General features: G+C 42.2%; 1 protein-coding gene across 2 annotated transcripts in view; it reads left to right on the forward strand.

Annotated features, from left to right (window-relative positions):
• Positions 1-13,153, forward strand: part of large1 (LARGE xylosyl- and glucuronyltransferase 1) — a 117,828-nt gene extending 104,675 nt beyond the window's left edge. For both annotated transcript variants that reach the window (XM_034673506.1, XM_034673507.1), the window contains 4 exons: positions 5,818-6,096; positions 6,210-6,356; positions 7,810-8,005; positions 9,508-13,153. In XM_034673506.1, the coding sequence (XP_034529397.1) occupies positions 5,818-6,096; positions 6,210-6,356; positions 7,810-8,005; positions 9,508-9,705 (820 nt within the window). In that variant the 3' untranslated portion in view covers positions 9,706-13,153. The remainder of the gene's footprint in view (positions 1-5,817; positions 6,097-6,209; positions 6,357-7,809; positions 8,006-9,507) is intronic.
• The last annotated feature ends 5,890 nt before the right edge of the window (positions 13,154-19,043 follow it).

Here is a 19,043-nt window from a genome sequence, read left to right on the forward strand (position 1 = left end):
TCAGAAATGTCAGAAACCTCTACCAAGAATCCTTTTGGTTCAAACATCCCCTCACAGAGCTTTAAGTTGTGTCTTTATGTTGGTAACAGTGAACTAAAGTTAAGTTTTAGGCTTTCTGAAACCACCTTTTGAGTCAGAGCCAACTTCTGCAGACACAGCGTGCCGGTAAAGGGATTTGGTCTCAGTAGTATCTGAAATGTCTGCAAGGCTCAAGGTTGTTTTATTTACAATCATCCTTCATACTGTGATGGTTTCTTGTAGATATAACTATTATTTTATTGGACTTTGAGGGAGTTACAGCAAAGAGAAGTTGAAACAAAAGTCCTCTAGGCTCTCAGAAAGAAATATAAAACATAAAGAAGGATGTAAATGAGATTGCTCATACGGCATTTAAAGATAAAGATTTCCATCAATGCAACTTTGACTTTAAATAATAAGGTTTCTTTACATAGAGAAACAAAGCTCCTTTAAAATTGAGGTGTGTCAGAGGACGAGAGTTCGTCTCTTTGTTCATTAGAACAAAAGAATCAGGCTTTATGGAAAACTCAGGGAGAGTTAAACCAGTTCAGATCTCAAAAATGTGGTAGCACGGCGTGGTTTGTCAGTATGTTGATCTAGTAAATGGAGATAAACTTATATGTAGGCTGTGTCTGGTTAAACTGACATATAACCACTCCTCCAGAGCAATGAGGAACCAGCACAGGCATGAGGATGCAAACCTGCAGGTGGTGCTCGCTCTGCTGATGGTACACACTCTGTGAACTTAACTTATATTTACCTGCAGACTCTATGATCCTGAGTTTAGCTTTGTTAAATATATTTATCTCAGTTTGTCTGTTTTCTGACCTTTTAAACGAGTCAGTTAGTCTGAGTTTTAATTTCCAGTTTAAGGATGTAATCAAGTCTCTTCTGAACATCTCTGGTCTCAGCAGCAGACTGAAGGAAAGAGTCGGTGAGCTGAACAAATGTTAGAAAATTCACCAGATTTAACCAAACAGTCAAACCATTACCTCTGAATGTCTCTAACACAGAACCGTGATGACTCTGACTTATTCATGAGACTCGTGTTTCCTCACGGAGGAGCTCTCTCTGCGTAAACTTTAAATGTGGATTTTCCAGCAGAGGGAAGAAGCACTCCTGACACCAGAGGCTCCTCTGAGTTCACTCCTCCTCTCTGTGCTTCATGATGTGAAAACTGTGACACCTTTGAAGGTGGTGAAATAGGTGAAGCACTCATCATGTGTGCTTTAAAGACGCATATTGAATCATGCCTTCCTCCTGATTCCTGAGGCTCATGACTCTGCTTTCATTTGAGAGCGCATGGAGAGACGAGAAGCAGGTTAACTGGAACCAATGTGTTCTTCAATGTGACGCTGTTTCTTTTCTTCACTCTGCATTCACTCACATCCTCCTACCTGAAGTGTTTTCACTGCACAGGTACCTGTGACACCTGAGAGTCTGGGTTTAAGGTGAATGTGGGTAACTTTTCAGGTTATTTCAGGAACAGGTTTCTGCTGTAACACAACATGTTGAGACAACAGAGCCCGTCCACAGATCTGCTGAACTATTAAAAAATTAAAATTAAAATAAGTTAAAGCATCAAATTAATATTAAGAATAAGAGTAGTTAAAATAAATACATTTTAAAAGGGTAAGGATAAGAAAAAAAACTGAGTAGATCAATTAAAATAAATAGATAAATAAGAATAGAATAAACAGTTAAAATTAATAAAATGATAAAGCAACCTTAAATCAATATAAAAGTAAAAAGTAAGTAATAAAATTGTTAACCTCTACATAAAAACCAGTCTGAAAAAATACTTTTTTAGTTTATGTTTAAAAGTCTCAATATCGCCAGCTCCTCTACACAGCCTGAACTTATATGCCAGTTGTACTCAAGCAGGTGCAAGGTGGTTGAAGTAGAACAATATTAAACTTTGGTATCTTAGTTATAGCCGTAAAGAAAGGATAACCAGCAGAATAAATGATGATGAAATAAACAGCTAACAGATGTTTCTGCAGCAGAAACTCTGATCTTACCCGGTTGGCCTTCATCCTGTCTGATTGGTCCGGTCTGTCCTCCTCTGATCGCCTTCTTAAAGTGTCTCCTGGCTCGAGAACAACCAGCTGAAATAAGGCGTGCTCCTCCTGTCTGTGATTTTAAATTACTTCTTAAAACCTTTTTTAAAAAGGCTTTAATAACTATGTAAACATGTTATTCTGCTCTTGATGTCATGTTATTGTTACGGACTTCCCCGAGTAGAGGTATGAGTGAAACTAATACAGCCCTAACATGAACAGTGATACCAAACAAGAGCGAAGGGAAGGACTGGCTCTCAGTATTGGAAACTGAAAAGGGTCAGCTCACCTGCACGTCGGTCTGCCAGAATATACTGGACGGGCGTGGGGGGTGAGTGGCGAGCCCAAGCTTCTTCTATGGGTTCAATAGTTATTTTTGTTGTTGGGATAAGTTGAAAAGCTTTGTTAGTTCTCCAAGGATTCGTGGTCATCTCTGTGGTTGAGTCTCGTGGTTATTTGCTTGCGTCCTCTTCGCATCCCAGCTGCAGCTTATCACCTCAATCAGGTGACGTCATACAAACAGGACCAAGCACCTGTCATGGGTGGCACCTCAGGAACAGGGTGCTTTTAGCAGTGTCGGTCAAACCAGTGACAACCGAAACCAATTTTCCACATGAGAACCAGTCAAAGCAAAAATAAAGAAAATAAAATAAAAAGAGGCTAAGGTACCCCTTATGCATTATGCATTCTAGTACTTCGGATTTCCTTTATTTATTTATTTATTTTTCTTTCTTTCTTTCTTTCTTTTTTTTTTTTTTTTACATTTTTATTATTACTTATATATATATATATATTTTTTTGTTTGTTTGTTTTTTCTTTTTTTTCTTCTTTTATTTTTGTATCTTTCTGTGAAACACTTTGTAACTTTGTTTAAAAAGTGCTATAGAAATAACGATTATTATTATTTATAAGGTCGGTAATAAGAAGCAAAATAGAATCTGAAAGCTAACTAGTAAAATAACATCTGAGTCTGAGCGGTGACTGAAACTGCAGGAGATAGATCAACATGAATTAAAGAAATGGAAAATGTTTTCTTTTGCAGTTTAACAGAAACATGCTGATTGTTTCTCTTGGGGTGATTTGGTTGTAATTCTGTCAGCTCTTTCTGTCATTGTTTTCTTATCTTATTTTATTACCAGCCTTTCATTCTGCATCTTAGGGAGCATTTAACTCTGCCATTATTTAACCTAATGTGCAGAGAAGGGGGACGGCGGCGGAATAGGACTGTCACAGAGATATTAGCTGTTAGGGATGGTGACCGTGTTTCCTCCAACAACTGAGGTTCACACTGAAACACAATAACAAGCAGCGGGCAGTGTTTATAGAGTTCAGCTCTGAGTTTAAAGGCGGAGGATGCTGCTGCTTAGAGAAAGGTTCAGTATATCTTCATAAACTAATGTGGCACATGCTTCCAGACGTCCCCAAAGAACTCCTCTTCTACCTCAAAGTATAAACCTTCCTCACAAGATGATTATTTATGACTCATAAAACATGGCGGTTAAATTTTCTGAGCACGTTCTGAGTCTCAGGGTGATAAACCTTTCGTTTAAATGACCCTGTGGTACGTGAAGCCGCCCTCAGGAGCAGCAACACTTTGTTTTAATATTGTCAGTATGTCCTCTCTCGTGTTCAGCACGTTATTATTATGTAGTGTGCGTAATAAACGCTGCTGCCTCTAGGGGCTGCAAGCTGGCTGCAGACTTTGTCTCGTTTTAATGAGGCCCACGGTGGCTCTGCGGGGGGAAGCATGGCATATTGCAGATCTAAAACTATGTCAGGCATCCAGCAAATAACACAACCGCAGCTTCAGATGGAATACAGAATGAAGCGTGGAGTTAGCAGAGCAAGAAGGAGGATGCTGAGGAATCAGGACGGAGAGGAAGAAAACACATCAGGAGGACTAAATGTTTTTACAGATTCAAAGAATGAAATGAATCCGGCTCAGTAAAATAAGAGTGACGTGTTTGGATCTACCTCCCTCTCCTGCATCACCAAGTACAGCAGATTACACTTGGACTGTTTTCAAAGCTTCAGTCTTCAAAGCAGAGCGAGCTTCCTGCTAAGTCAGCTTTTCGTTTCATGTCACCAAGATAAAATAAATAATCAGCTTATTATATCGGACTGCGTATGAGTTTCCAGATCGAATGATTCTTTATATCTTCAATGAAGTAATCAAAGCTGTGGGCTGTTTGTGACGCTCGTGTTGTGTCACATGTTACACAGAGAGAGAGAACAGGCAGGAAGCAGCCGCGGGGCTCAGCGCCTCGTTTCAAATCTTTAGATTCTGACAGAAGAATAAAAAACGAGAACAATCGCTTCATCTCAGACGGACACGCTGCGCTGGATTCTGTTTCTGACATTTATTATCAGGATCTACGTGATCCTGCTGCCCCACAACAACAAGACATTTTTTTAAGTTACCATATAGTATATTTTAGCACAACTATCTTGTTTTTACTTCTTAGAATCTTGTCCACATTCTGGTCTCTATCTTGTTTGCATTAGTTGGTATGTTGTTCAATCAGGTTAGTATCACATCCTCAGTCAGGTATCTTGTTCATCCTTGGCTCAGTGGTAGAGTTGGTCACAGTCCACTTACCATTAACTTATCCTGTATGTAGCATTGACTTGTAAGTATCTTGTTTGCACAGGATCCTATGTTCTTTGGGCTTGTTATTATCAGTGTTTCACTATTAAACATCTTGTTTGCACAAATTGATATCTTGTTAGTTAATGTTTGCAGCACTAGTTAATATCTTTTCTTGTTTTCACATGTTGATATCTTGTTATCACATATATGTATCTTGTTTTCTCAAGTAAGAGTCATAGTATCTTAATTGCACAAGATATCTTGTGTTCACTTATAAACATTTGGTTTGCACTGGTTAGTGCCTTATGTCCACATTTTAGTATCATTATGTGTGTTACTATCGTGTATCTTGTTTTCAGATTTTCTTTTGTTGCTTAAGTGAATATGTTGTGTCCCCATGTTAGTATCTTGTTTTCACAAGTTGATATCTTAAAGTCCATTTTGGATGTTGCTTTTTGTTGCATATTAATATCTATCTTGTTCACATTATATCTTGTTTACATTAGTCACTGTGTTCTTTGCACTGTGGTATGTTGTGTTTACACTTAAATATCTTGTATGAACAAGTTAGTATCTTGTTTGCCACAGTTGATTTGTTAGCAGCACAAGTTAATATCTTGTTCTTGCATGTCAGTATGTTGCCTGCACATGTGAGTATCTTGTTTGCATAAGTTAGTAGCTCAGTCACTTGTGTCCACGTTAGTATCTTGTTTTCATAAGATGGTATCTTGTTTATTGAACAAGATTGAGATTGCAAGTATCTTGATGCACAAGGGAGTATATCTTGCAGGACTTGGTGTTTTGCATCCATGTTATCTGTGCATGTTAGCACCTTTTGCACAAGTTTGTATCTTGTTCACATGAGCTGTTATCTTGTTCGTTGTAAGTCCAGTTGGAGTCCTCTTTACACAAGTTGGTATCTTGTTGACCAAGGTTGTTATATTGATTTCATGTGATGGTTTCTTCTAAGCACGTTAGTATCTTGTTTGCACAAGTTGGGATTTTGTTCAGACAAGTTTGCATCTTGTGCTAAATGAAGAAGCTTTTTCACAAAATTTTGTATCTTGTTAGCATCTTCTTAGCTCTATATCTGGATACAATCTCTAGCATCGTTGAGTTAAACATCTCTGTGGTTTTCTTCCTCTGCAGGCTCCAGATGTTGGAGGCCATCTGTAAACACTGGGAGGGTCCGATCAGCCTGGCCCTGTACCTGTCCGATGCCGAGGCCCAGCAGTTCCTGCGTTACGCTCAGGGCTCCGAGGTGCTGATGAGCCGTGGGAACGTGGGTTACCACATCGTCTACAAAGAGGGACAGTTCTACCCCGTCAACCTGCTGAGGAACGTGGCCATGCGGCAGGTCAACACACCTTACATGTTCCTGTCCGACATCGACTTCCTGCCAATGTACGGCCTCTATGAGTACCTCAGGTAAGACGGACCTCAGCCCTAAGGACTTCTGGATGGTGTAATGTAACAATCATAATCAGATCACTTTAAGTCGGTGAGCCCAGACAGATGTTGTTATCTGTGTGTGTTCGTAGGAAGTCTGTGGTCCAGCTGGACATGTCCAACACAAAGAAAGCTCTGGTAGTTCCAGCCTTTGAGACACTGAGGTATCGTCTGTCGTACCCAAAGTCCAAAGCGGAGCTTCTGTCACAGCTGGACATGGGGACGCTCTTCACCTTCAGGTAACTCACCTCTCTGTCTCTCCTCCTCCTCACATTCCCATGTCTTCATGTCTCTTCATGGCTGCCGTGTAAATCAATCATATTGATTCATTCATTAACCCGGATCTTTAGTTAATCCTCTAGAGCAGAGAGAGAGTCGTTGAGTTTGTGCTGAGTAGACCAGAGATTAACAAACAAACTGAGGAAAGATCATAAAAATAAAGTGATATTTAAATGAACTAAGACATAAAATGTAGGAGTGCTGCTAAAAAAACTACCATGAAAAACTCATCAGTTTCTGTGTAGTGCAGCGTGATCTGTTTTATTATAAAGGGGATTGTAGTGTTAGTGTAAGGGCTTTTATTTTGAAAGGACAGCTTGAGAGAGACAGGAAATAAGGTTACAGGTTAAGATCCAGTCCCATCTTACAGAGAGGACTCTGATCTCATCTTAATCCACCATGAGGAGAGCACTTTGTAGCATTTAGCAAGTTACAGTGGCAAGGACAAACTTCCTTTAAGAGAGAGGGATAGAGGGAGATGAAGAGAGAGACAGATGATAGTGGTGAGACGGATAGTAGTAGTTGTAGCAGCTGGAGTCTGGCACGTCCACAGCAGCAGAGAACCAGAGGAACCTACAAGACAAGGGAGCTCAGGGACTCCAGAAAGGTCTATGGTTAGTAACTTTAATGGTACAGGAAGAGTTAAAGTAAGAGAGTAAATAGACGCCAAGGTGATCAAAACAGGAAGTAGAATTTACATTTGTCAAATTTGCAGCAGACACAAAAAGTTTCTCTCTCTGACGATAAGATAAATATTCCAACAGATCAATCTTTTAGGAAGAGTTTTTAAATTTTTGAGGTTAAAGTCTCACCTGCACGGCTCAGCAAATGAGAGGGAGTGTGACCAAGTAGGTGGGAACAGCTGATACATATATTCATTACAAATATATTTATATTCTGTGTATTTCAAGAGCAAATAGAGTAAGGTGGTGTTATAATTGCAATATTATCACCAAAACCTGAACACAAGCAGCCTCTCTTACCCACACAAACACACACACACACACTCTCTGCTGGCTGGAGGCAGGAACATGGAGGTGTGATTCCTCCGTGCACTCGGAGAAAAGGTGTTTATTTTCTGCAGTGTGCGGTCACGCTGCCTTCAGCCACACTCTCTTCTCCTCGCCCTCCTACAATTCGCCGTGCGTGAAAGCCTCTTTTATCTCTGTGGTTGGTGGAGAAAGTGTTATGATGGCACAGCCGGAGAGAGAGAGACAACACAACTTTTGCCCATCAGAAATGATTTGGACACAGAGAGAGGTAAACACGAGTCTTTGAAGAAAGTCCAGACTTTAAAAACACGTCTTCGATACAGACGGAGGTCTGAACCAAAATGTCACCAAATGTTCTCCGAGTATGAACACGCCGTCTCTCTGGAGGAGTTCACTCTCTCTTTGTTTCTCCCTCCTGTAGGTACCACGTGTGGACTAAAGGACACGCTCCCACCAACTTCGCCAAGTGGCGGACAGCCACCACGCCATACCGGGTACAGTGGGAGGCCGACTTCGAGCCCTACGTCATGGTGAGGAGGGACAGTCCTGAGTACGACCGACGCTTCGTGGGCTTCGGATGGAACAAGGTGGCTCACATCATGGAGCTTGACGCACAGGTAACCTCTATTCCCCTCTCTACCTGTCTGAAACCACTCATGGCCAAATTCCACCAGATTCATGTCCGGTCCGTCTCCGATCTGTCACAGCACCGGATCTGATAGGTTTCTATTCTAGTCAATGTGTTAACTTCCACTGGATCCGCTCCGTTGTGTTCCGGCTGCATCTCTGACCCAGCAGGTTGGATCCCTCTGGTTCAGATACACAAGACTTCTATTTTTGCCGGATGCTGGAGCAAGACACATCAATCTCAACAGAGCAGATGGAGCGGGACAGAAAGTCAGGCACCAAAACAAAATGAAAACATCAGAATAAAACACTCTGTGTTACCACCAGATCGTATTTCACTAAACTACAACAACAAACCGTCATGATGAGCGGAGCCAGGCCTGGAGTCAACAGGTCAGAGGTTTTCAGAGGACCAGAAAGACAACATGGATGAGGAGAGGACGAAGAGAATCCTTGATTCAGTAATCACTGCGGGAAAACCTCGGTCACATGACTCCAGCTGTCCAGCGGTCCTGCTCCGTGCTAAATTCTGAAATCACAACCGTGGGTTTTGACGGACCAGAAAGCACAGGGCCGGACTGCAGAGGATCAGAGACGGACCTGACACGGATCTGGTGGAAGTCCTGTGTTAGCCCTTTACTTCATGGAGTTAGTAGTTAAAGGACAAGCTCTGATGATGCTTCATCGTGTATAATGAGGTGGTCTGAGGTCAGTGCTCCGTGGTTTGAATGACCCATTCAGTAAAGCAGCAGTATGTAATGAAACTGATAAAGAGGAAGTGCCTCTCTAATCTTGTCGAGTAAATTGTGATTGTGAAAAGTCTCGGCTCCTAATTTCTTCTTGTATGTCAGTGAGTAAAAAGGACTTGTTATCTTATCACTCGAGCAGCGCCAAATAGTTTTTAATTCCGAGAAGGAATCCAATTTTTACGTGTCGTATTAAAGGTGACAGTCGCAGTGACGAGGACAAACCCTGAGACGTTTATCACCAGCCTGACAAAGCTTTTTATCCTCTCTCATCTCATTTGTTTGGTTTTCTCTTCACAAACTCATTATTTTCACACCTTAAGCCTCTTTCACACACGCACTCCAGACCACATTTTTAGACAGTTGCCTCCACACGCACATCCCTCACAACGTCCCGTGAAGACTTCCTGTCGTATGAAGGAGGCTGAGGCTCTGAAAGTCACGGTGTAATGTTTACAATATGACAGCGGATGGAGCTACGCTATAACGAGTTTTTTCATTAATGTCAGTACAACGGAAACAGACGTGTGCAGACATCTTCTCAGTTCTAGTCTTTAAAATGATTATCTTTCTCTATCCTCACATGTTTTTATTCATCCTGTTACGTGTCACTCTTCTTGTTTGAAACTGTTGCATCAATGTTTTTAACAGCATGTTTGTGTTTTAAGTTAGTATCCGGGTGATAAGCGGGTTGTTGGACTCAGCAGTCTAGACTCAAACCTCTCCTTGTCTCTGTGTCTCTGCAGGAGTACGAGTTTGTGGTTCTGCCCAACGCCTACATGATCCACATGCCTCACGCTCCGAGCTTCGACATAACTAAGTTCCGCTCCAACAAGCAGTACCGGGTCTGCCTGAAGACCCTGAAGGAGGAGTTCCAGCAGAACATGTCGCGGCGCTACGGCTTTGCGGCGCTCAAATACATGACGGCCGAGAACAACAGCTAGCCACCGCTGCAGACCCCCACACCCCCGCCCTGAACTACGGACTCACTCCTGGAGCAGGGGGAGGAGGGGGAGGAGACAGGGACAGCCTGCGTGAGGCTGACGGGATGATTTCAGACTCCCTCAGACTTTCAGAACGTTGGACCCTCATGCGGGACTGTGAGGGTCTTTGTGTCCATTCTTTGTCCTCGGCTGTGAATGGGAGAGATCATCAGGAGGAGAACGCTCCTGCAGGGATGTAAAAGCTGTGAAAGATAACATAATTGGGTCCTAGACCTGGACCAGACCCCAGACCTGGATGCAGACTACGTGGGCCCCTGGATTTTGCCCTGAAGTCTGACAGACAGCAGGCAGAAACAAGCTGACTTTCAATGCCTCGCCATATTTGTAAGAGCAGTGACAGAGCTGTGGGCTGGGCGTGTTGTGAAGAGTGTGTGTGTGTGTGTGCAGGTAGATGAAGATTGTGTGTGTGTGTGTGTGTGTGTGTGTGTGTGTGTGTGTGTGTGTGTGTGTGTGTGTGTGTGTGTGTGAAGATGTGTGTGTGTGAGTGTATGTGCATTCCTCCAGGACAGCGTTTAGCTAAAAGCTTAAGCAGAGTTGAAGATATGAAACATTTCTGAGCCTTCGTTCTGAGCGGCAGCGGCGGCGGTTTGATTGACAGCTCAACCCGACTCGAATGCAAATCATCAGCAGGCGGCGAGATAAGACAAAGCGGTAAACACGTCCACACAGATTTACAGAATCTCGTTGTGACAACTGACACACACATACACACACACGCACGCTCTGATAATGTGGTGAGCAGCCAGCAGCGAGCGTCTGCTGCTGCTGCTTCATTTGTCTGATCGCTGAAACACATCAGAACAAGTCGTCAGAGCGGCGTTAGGTGCAGAGAGGTGGAGGTCGTGAAAGCTGCAGAACATTTCCAGTGTTTGAACCTGACAGCAGATGGTGCAGTGTGTGTATGTCCTCAGTGTGTGTGTGTGTATGTGTGTATGTGTGTGTGTGTGTGTGTTCTCAGTGTGTGTGTGTGTGTGTGTGTGTGTGTGTGTGTGTGTGTGTGTGTGTGTGTGTCTGTATTCTGCTCAAACATGCTGGAGGTCCTGTCGGTGTGTGAAGCTGTGAGATGACGTAGCACTAACTGAGCTCTCCGTTCATCCCTCCAACAGTCAGTATTATTTATCAGTGTGTTTACACTCCTGGTGGGCGGAGCATAAAGAGGAGGGGGCAGGGCTTTCTGGTCACACCGTTAGGAGGATCTGAGGAGGACAGGAACAGGAAAGAGAACTTAAACTGTGAAACTCCGAAAGTGGGGAGAGTCAGACACTCCTTTTTCTTTTTCTTCTTCTTCTCTTTTATCTCTCTCTCTGTTCTTCAGTATGACATCAGTGAAGTGGAGTCCAGGAGGTGTTTGGTCCTTAAATCCTACTAATCTGTTTAAATCTACCGGTTCAGATAATCAGACTTCTTAAAACTTAACACACAAGACTTCTATTTTTTCCAGATGCCTGAGCACGATGCATCAATCTCAACAGAGCAGATGGAGCGGGACAGGAAGTCAGGCACCAAAACAAAATGAAAACATCTGGTTGATTTTCAGAATAAAACACCAGATCGTATTTCACTTAACTACAACAACAAACCATCATGATGAGCAGAGCCAGACCTGGAGTCAACAAGTCAGAGGTTTTCAGAGGACCAGAAAGACAACATGGATGTCCAGTGGGATCTGGTAGAAGTCTGATGTTACTGTGAGGCAGAGAGCCTGAATTAACAGAGGCAGGTGATCATCCCAGCATCATGGTACCTGTTCCTCTTCAGCTTTTGTTAAACCAGCAGAGAGTCTGGGTCTGTTGATCTCATCGTGTGTCCCTGTTCCTCCTGCCGCACACTGAGCGACTGGTTGTTGTGATCATGATTATGGCTGCAGAGAAGTAATTTCCCTTCTGGTGACATAAAGTGGCTCAGCAGCTTTGTATGGAAATTACTTCATTTATCTTGATTTCAGCGTCGGATAAATAAGTTAGAGACGCTCTCCACCAGGTTCCAGATTCACAGCAGCAGCTGCTGATTGTGATTTATACTTCCACAGCTGTATTTAGCAACTAAAGTTTCAGCCACAAACTGCTGCCTGCTTTGGTCTGAGCTTTCCTTGTTCAGGCTGCTGAACTGTTTTTTTTTTTGCTATTGTTTGAACATGAAACAGGGTGAATTTGTAGATCCACAGTCTGCTCACTGACGTGGTCACACAGACGAGGAGAGGCAGATGCTTCCAAACCTTTTCAAAATCCGATTTCAATGTATCTTAAATCTGGTGGTCTGTAACCTCCGATCCATGCATTACACTGCAGAAACTTAAATCTTACTCCGTGAATTAATCTAGAACCTTAACAATACACCTGATATCAGCCCACGTGACAAGTCCCGATATGACGTCTTATTTCAAGACATTACAAGCTAAAGTAAAGGCTGTGGGCGGATTGTTCCAAAGAGATGGTCCTCTGTATTTCAAGGTGTACTGATTAAGGGAAGTCCAGTACATAGACTAATCTTTCTTTCATCAGTTAGATATATCACTCACTTTAAAAATTTGCAGTGGAAAGAGTGAAAAAGCTTGCTTTTCATTTAGCTGTCAATCATCTGGCCTGATACTGCAGACACCAAAAAGTACAACTTTGAGTCATGTTGTTGATGGTCTCATTTGCTTCTGTTGGACACAAAAGGGCATCACTTTGAATTTGAGTCTGTTTCCTAATAAGTGAAAAATCCCTTATAGTAGCTTTAATCCTCTGACAGGTACACTTGGTTAGATTTGAGTTTTTACAGTGCAGCTGAAAGACCCAAGCAGACATTAGGCTTAATCAGTATGTTAGGCAACCATATGAAGCTGTCACAGACAACCATCACACTGACCAACACATCCCTGGGCATGGCAGCGTCTCATTAACTTGCAGGACGCAGTACCTGAGGAGAACCATGCAAGCACAGAGAGAGCACGCAGAGGATTCCTTATCCGAGGTTTGAGTCCTCTTATTCAGAGACAGACGTGCAAAACATACTGAACGCCTCAGAAATACAAACAATAAAACATCACAGATCTCTCTGAACCTTGACATACTGATGTTAAACCAGAGGTCTCTCTTTCTCTCTCTCTCTCTCTCTCTCTCTCTCTCTCTCTCTCTCTCTTTCTCTCTCTCTCTCTCTCTCTCTCTCTCTCTCTCTCTCTCTCTCTCTCTCTCTGCACAGTAAAGCTGCAGAAGGGCTCAGAGCAGTCGTCCAGGTTTAAGTGTTTGTGTGTGAGAATGAATGTGCTGTGTGTGTTGGTAGTGTGTGCTCAGTGTAAAGGTGTGTGAGTGTGTGTGTGTTTGGTGTGCAGGGAGGAGCTGTGGTGTGTAAGTAGGACAGTCTGACTGATGCTGCTACCTGAATAAAAGCAAAGAGTCAAACATGTTGAGGCTGTTTCATCTTTTCTCTCTCTCTTCATGAATCTCTTTAACCTCCTGAACCCGACGTGAAGACTGAGTCACGTGACCTCTTGCTGCTAACACGCTCTCCAGGAGAACACTAGAGAGTGTGTTCTCCTGTAAGAACTCCCCAGAGTCCTTCTTCTCCTACCTTAAGTAGAGGTTGTCACTTTTGTTCTTTTTCACGTCAGCATCAGAAAGAGTAAACGCTGCTAAAAGGAGGAGTCGGATGTGTCTGTGTCTGTGGGAACTTTGTAAGCTAGTGATAATGTCAACAGGTTTAAATGGCTAGCGCACATTTCAAGCATTATGTTTTTGTAGCTTCTCCCACATCAGACACTAAAGGTCGTTACACAGTCTTCTCTGAAGTCCTCATGGAATCAATGATGACCTGCTAGGATAAATACGTCAAACCCCGCTCAAGTTTTCCTTGTTGGTCATACTATTCAAAGACTGTAAAAGATTGAAGATGCAGCATATTCCCAAAAGTGAAGCCAAAACATTTAGAGATCCCCTTCTGACTGGCTGCAGTATAGGTCAAACTATTGAATCCAAACACACGTTCCCCAAACATGGTTCCTGTTGTTATAGTTAGTTCTTATCAAGCTGATTTATGTGTTAATGTTTCTAACTAGTAAGATAAGATAAGATATTCCTTTATTCGTCCCACAATGGGGAAATTTAAAGTGTTACAGCAGCAAAGTAGACAGTGCAAAACAGCATAGAGTAAACAAGAGCATATAAAATAGTAATTATTAAAAAATATTAGCAATTACAAAGAGTAAATTAGCATATCTTAGGAAAAGTATGTACAGAACTAAATAAGTAAATTCAAAATATATTAACAAAACCAGAGATACATTAAGAAATGTGAACAGAAGTAACATAGGTGAATAAAAAAAAAACAACGTATAGAACTCAGAAGCTTTGTAGAAAAATGTACTGCACATGATAGGGGTGAAATGAAGAATAATAATTGCACATTAATAAGTAGACAGGGGAAATATTGCACTTTGAATTAGTTATTGATGATATAGAAAGAGGGATAAAGCAGGAAAGAGGGGAGGGGCTAATTAAATGTCGGTTTTAGATCCAACTTTTCTTCAGAATGTTGACTTTTCTCTCGGAATGCTGAGATCAAAGGCGGAATTCTAGAATGTCTTTGATGACACAGGGCGGGGCGGGATTTATAGAAAAACCATGGGCCCAAATCCTGTTTCATATTCACGGCATGATTGACAGCTGTGTCAACCAATGAGGCTCCATGTGCACCAGATTAGAGCAGAGGAGGAACGGTGAGAGGAAACCATAGACTGTAAAAAATATGGACGTAGTATCCGTGACGTCACCCATCTGTTCCTGAGAGCTGTTTTGAAGCAAATCGACGGCGGCAGCCATATTGGTAATGCGGAACTCAACTAGGCAGAGTGTGACGTAGTGTGAGTCTCTTAGCCAATGGCTGTGTGTTCCCGACCGGGAGTCACGTCAGTCATGTCCTTATTTGGGCAAAACTCATAATCTTAATATCTTCTTAACCGTCACGTTAGAAAAAAATTCACCCCCCGTACAGTGTATGCCATTAGAGAGATTAGCGTTGTAGGGCCAAGACGTTTTTTGAACCAGGCTGTAAACATGTTTATTAATGCTGCAAAGATCGTCTTTTTCCCATTCATATCTATGTGGTTTCCGGTGTTTCTGCAGCCAGCCTCAAGCGGATTTTCGATGTATTGCAGTTTTTTGCACTTCCGCATTGGCTTCATCGTTTGAGACCGGAGTTTGCCGCTTGGAGGAAACGTAACAAACACTAACACAGAAGTCACTGAACATACCATAACCGAGAGTCTGCTTCTAACCAACACAAGAATCTGTGACGCTGTGGACTGGACTCACCTGAGGACTTGACCCATCTGAGGACTGGACCCAGCTGAGGACTGGACTCACCTGAGGACTGGAGCAACCACGCTTTAGCTACAAGGTGAATGAGGGTTTGTTAGAGGAAGGGGCGGGAGATTAATTGCACGGTCCACCAGCTGATCTCTGCTGCACAGACGGACTTCACATGCCTGTCACTGGGGGTGTTTTGGCTTCACTTTTGCACCGTGGGAGAAGATGAAGATGCATCATCCATCTTTATTTACAGTCAAAGGTACTTAACATGATTTTTTAGTGAAATCGTGTTCTCAAAGTAAAAGTAGAAGTTGATTTAGAGTTTCTAAATCAATAATATCTTGTTGAGCAGATGTTAGGGCTCTGAAAGTATAATGTGCATATTTACATTTTTTACAGGTATGTTCAGATTATTTTGATGCTTATTAAACAGTATTCATGTGCTTAAACATCCCTCCATAAATAATGCTCTCTTCAGACCTTAAAGTCCTGCAGAGGATCCTGAAAGCGGAGCTGTTAAGAGTCTTTTCTGTAGTTTTCTGTGACCTTTTTGTTTCCTGTGATTCCACCTCTCCCTCCGGCCGATGTTCTGCAGCTCCTCTAAATGAAATGTTCTCCGAGCCGTCAGTTTATCAGCTCCCTGGAGTCCAACTGTCCCCGGTCGAGCCATCCCTTAACTCCCCTTTAATGAAGGTCCCACAGCTCCATCCCTCTTATCGGATAGGCTATTAAAAGTTTTACTGGAGCCGCTCATTAATTCAATTTAAAATTTAATGCATGAATTTCAGCGGACTTCTGGATAATGCATTCAGAGGATTGGAGGCTGTTAGCCTTACAGAGATGAACAGTGGCCTTAGAGAGCAGGAGGGGAGAGTTTTAAAGGCTGGAGCGCACCTACAGAGGAGCTCGAGTTCTCTGTTGTCTGGTGCAGAAAAACTCAGGGAGGAGAGGTCGGTAATGACGTTCTTATATCTCTGGTCCTCTTCTATGATGCATAAATGAGTCTGCATTAAGATTAAATCAAGTATTATACAATAAATCCTGCAGAGGTTTAAATAAAAGTCCTCCTGTGGTCTTTACAGTTTTGACGATGGGGAGAAAGCTCCATCTTATTATCATTTTGTCACGAGGAGACTAATACTAGCCTCATATCTGTGCACAGAGGTTGACCTAGTTAGCCTAGCATAGCACGAAGACCATGGAAAGAGGGAGAAACAGATAGCTTCACAGATAGATTCACTGATCCTGGTTATGGTTTCAGAGATGTGACGTTACCTCGCAGGACACATCAGGGGCAAATCAAATCAGTGAGATGAAAAATGAATACTGATACCATTTTGAAACAGCAGAGGGTGCTGTGTGCCTCTGACTTCTCTTGTTGGACGTCATTAAGTCTCTTCTGTCTGTAGCTGAATAGAGGTGTACAGACATGGAGGCAGCAGGTGAAGTTTTTACAGGTAAGGATGCACCGCCAGAGTTTCGTACAGAGACAGTACCTGGAGGAGATTTGACATTTTTATTTTTAAAGCTATATGATATCTCCATCAGCCGTCATAAGAGCATATATCCCTACAGGAGGCACTAATACATCCACCATTTTTACCATTAATCTTTCAGCTGTTTTCATTTACTCCAGTAACTTTACCATCTAGAGGAAGTTTGTGTTCTTTCAAAATAACAGCACATTTGTCATCAAAACAGGAAATAAAGTAACCTAGTTTAACTGTGTATAAAATGGACGTCATCTCGCTCTGCTCAAAGTGAGGCTGCCACAAAAATTGCTCCCCCTAGTGGCTTGCTGCAGAATAGGTCAAAAACTCCATCTCCCCCATTATTATTTTTAGTTTTGTATTCAAGGCCTTTTTTCTGTATGCGTTCTGGAACGGGATATTTTGGCTTCAAAACCATACAATGGGAAAAGGCGGAGCGACGCTGTCCATTTTATATACAGTCTATGAGTTTAACGTGGCTGGCGTAGGTGGAGAGAGCTAACGGTCTTAGCAGGTAGCAGTAGACCCAAGATAGCGAGGTAGCACCAGAGAGCTTTGTGATCTCCACACCGCAGTTTATTTACATAACAACTGCGGTCTCAGAGGGAAGCAAATAGTCTGTATCTTGAAACCAAACAGAAAGGTGGTACCGCCCTGTGGCGCTATACGGTACTGCAGCTGTAATACAAGAATTAGACTCTGACTGTTACACCAGGTGAAAGCAGTAAGAAGGCACATTTAAATCATCATTTATAACAGTTTATTGAAACATGCTCTCCTCTAAAGCTTGAATAAAATCATGCATGAATGAAACGCATTTCAAAGCTCCAGTTTATCCGTACACACCCTTAACACACTGTATTATTTAACACACACAGGTGTGCAGCGGTGGGTACAGTGCAGGAAACATGGACATGAAATGGACGGGACATGTTTGACGTGGTGTCGTCCCTGGTGGCAGAGACCAGCTGAGGTCTGATGGAGATATCTGCAACCAGGACACACAGCTGAGACAGAGAGATGAAGATATCTAGTGAATCAACACTCTCAGGAGGAACCAAACCTCATCAGCATCACGTTTATTAAAGGACAAAAACATTTACCCAGAAAATGATTCATTAAAGACCAAACACTGGACTCTGATGGATGAGTTCAGTCACCTATCAAGAGAAAAATGAAAAAAAGCATCTTAGAACTGCTTCTCACAAACACTAACTTGTTACTGAATAATATTTTTTATTTGCTCTTAATATCAGTTGTTCATTAATGAGGAAATTTCTGTCTAAGTTTTGGGAGTTCTCCTGAGGTTGTCTGGTCTCGTGCTGAATTATTGTTCTACGCTGACACCTGGTGGTTGTTTTTAAAGCTTCTGTATTTACGTATTTATAACATTACACTACACAGACAGACAAAGATGTTGAGTTTTTAATGCCTGTTTTAAAAATACGACAGACATCTGAAACTTTTATCAGAACAAAGAAACGAGAAAAGTGTTCAGTTCCCAGATGGCCTCACAACAAAATCAGCTCCTGATGTCTGAGAGGAAAGACCTTCAATAAAACACGTCTCAGTCCAGAGAGCAGAAACAACACAGTGTATTAAATTATACATTTCAGTGCACTGCGATAAATCAGGCTTACATTAAACACCAACATGTAGTCCTCAGAATGACAACATACTGGGCTGAAACAAGTCCTCTCTCTTTACTAGACGTATTTGAGCTGGCCTATCCTGAGTCTCAGTTTCACTGTAAACAGTTCCTCAGATGCTTCACTCTGGCTTCCTTCAGCAGTAGGAACCTGAAACTGATGTTCTTGTAATTAATGGATCTTAAGTTTGCTGAAATTGTCTACTTTTACAATGTTTGTTTGTTGAATGGAGGTCTATGAAAGAGGATTAGAGACACTGATGTTTTTTTAGCTCTGACCTTCTTCACGTAATGTTCCATTTGTTCTCAGAATTCTGACATCAAAGACAGAATTCTGGAATTTTTTGTCTGTCTGACACCTGATTGGTGGATACTACTGGTACCCACGAAGGTGGTTCCCAGTTGACCTGGGTAGATCACCATGGTTACTCATGCTGAACTCCTAACCTGCTCCGGGGCAGGTTATGTTCTGGATCAGATATCAGTTCATAGAAAACTCCGCCCACTGACCAATCAGCTTGCTGGGGGAGAGACAGGCAGGACAGGCAGGACACTTTGCCTACATGTATGATTTTATATATAAAATACTGATGACAGTTATTATCTTTCCTGACATGATCCTTCAACAGAATCTAAAACAGGTGAGTCAGGTGAAGTTTTTGTCCTGCATTAAATATAAAACTGGGCGTGCTTATCACTTTGAATTATGTTTTCATTTTTATTTGTCCTATAGGCTAACCGCAGCGCTCAGTTTGATACCGTCAAGGTTTCAGCTAAAATATTGCATCTTAAACATAGACTGTAAAAAATATGGATGTAGTATCCGTGACGTCACCCATCTGTTTCTGAACG

This window comes from Notolabrus celidotus, chromosome 21, assembly GCF_009762535.1.
Source record: "Notolabrus celidotus isolate fNotCel1 chromosome 21, fNotCel1.pri, whole genome shotgun sequence".
NCBI classification, from domain to species: Eukaryota; Metazoa; Chordata; class Actinopteri; order Labriformes; family Labridae; genus Notolabrus; species Notolabrus celidotus.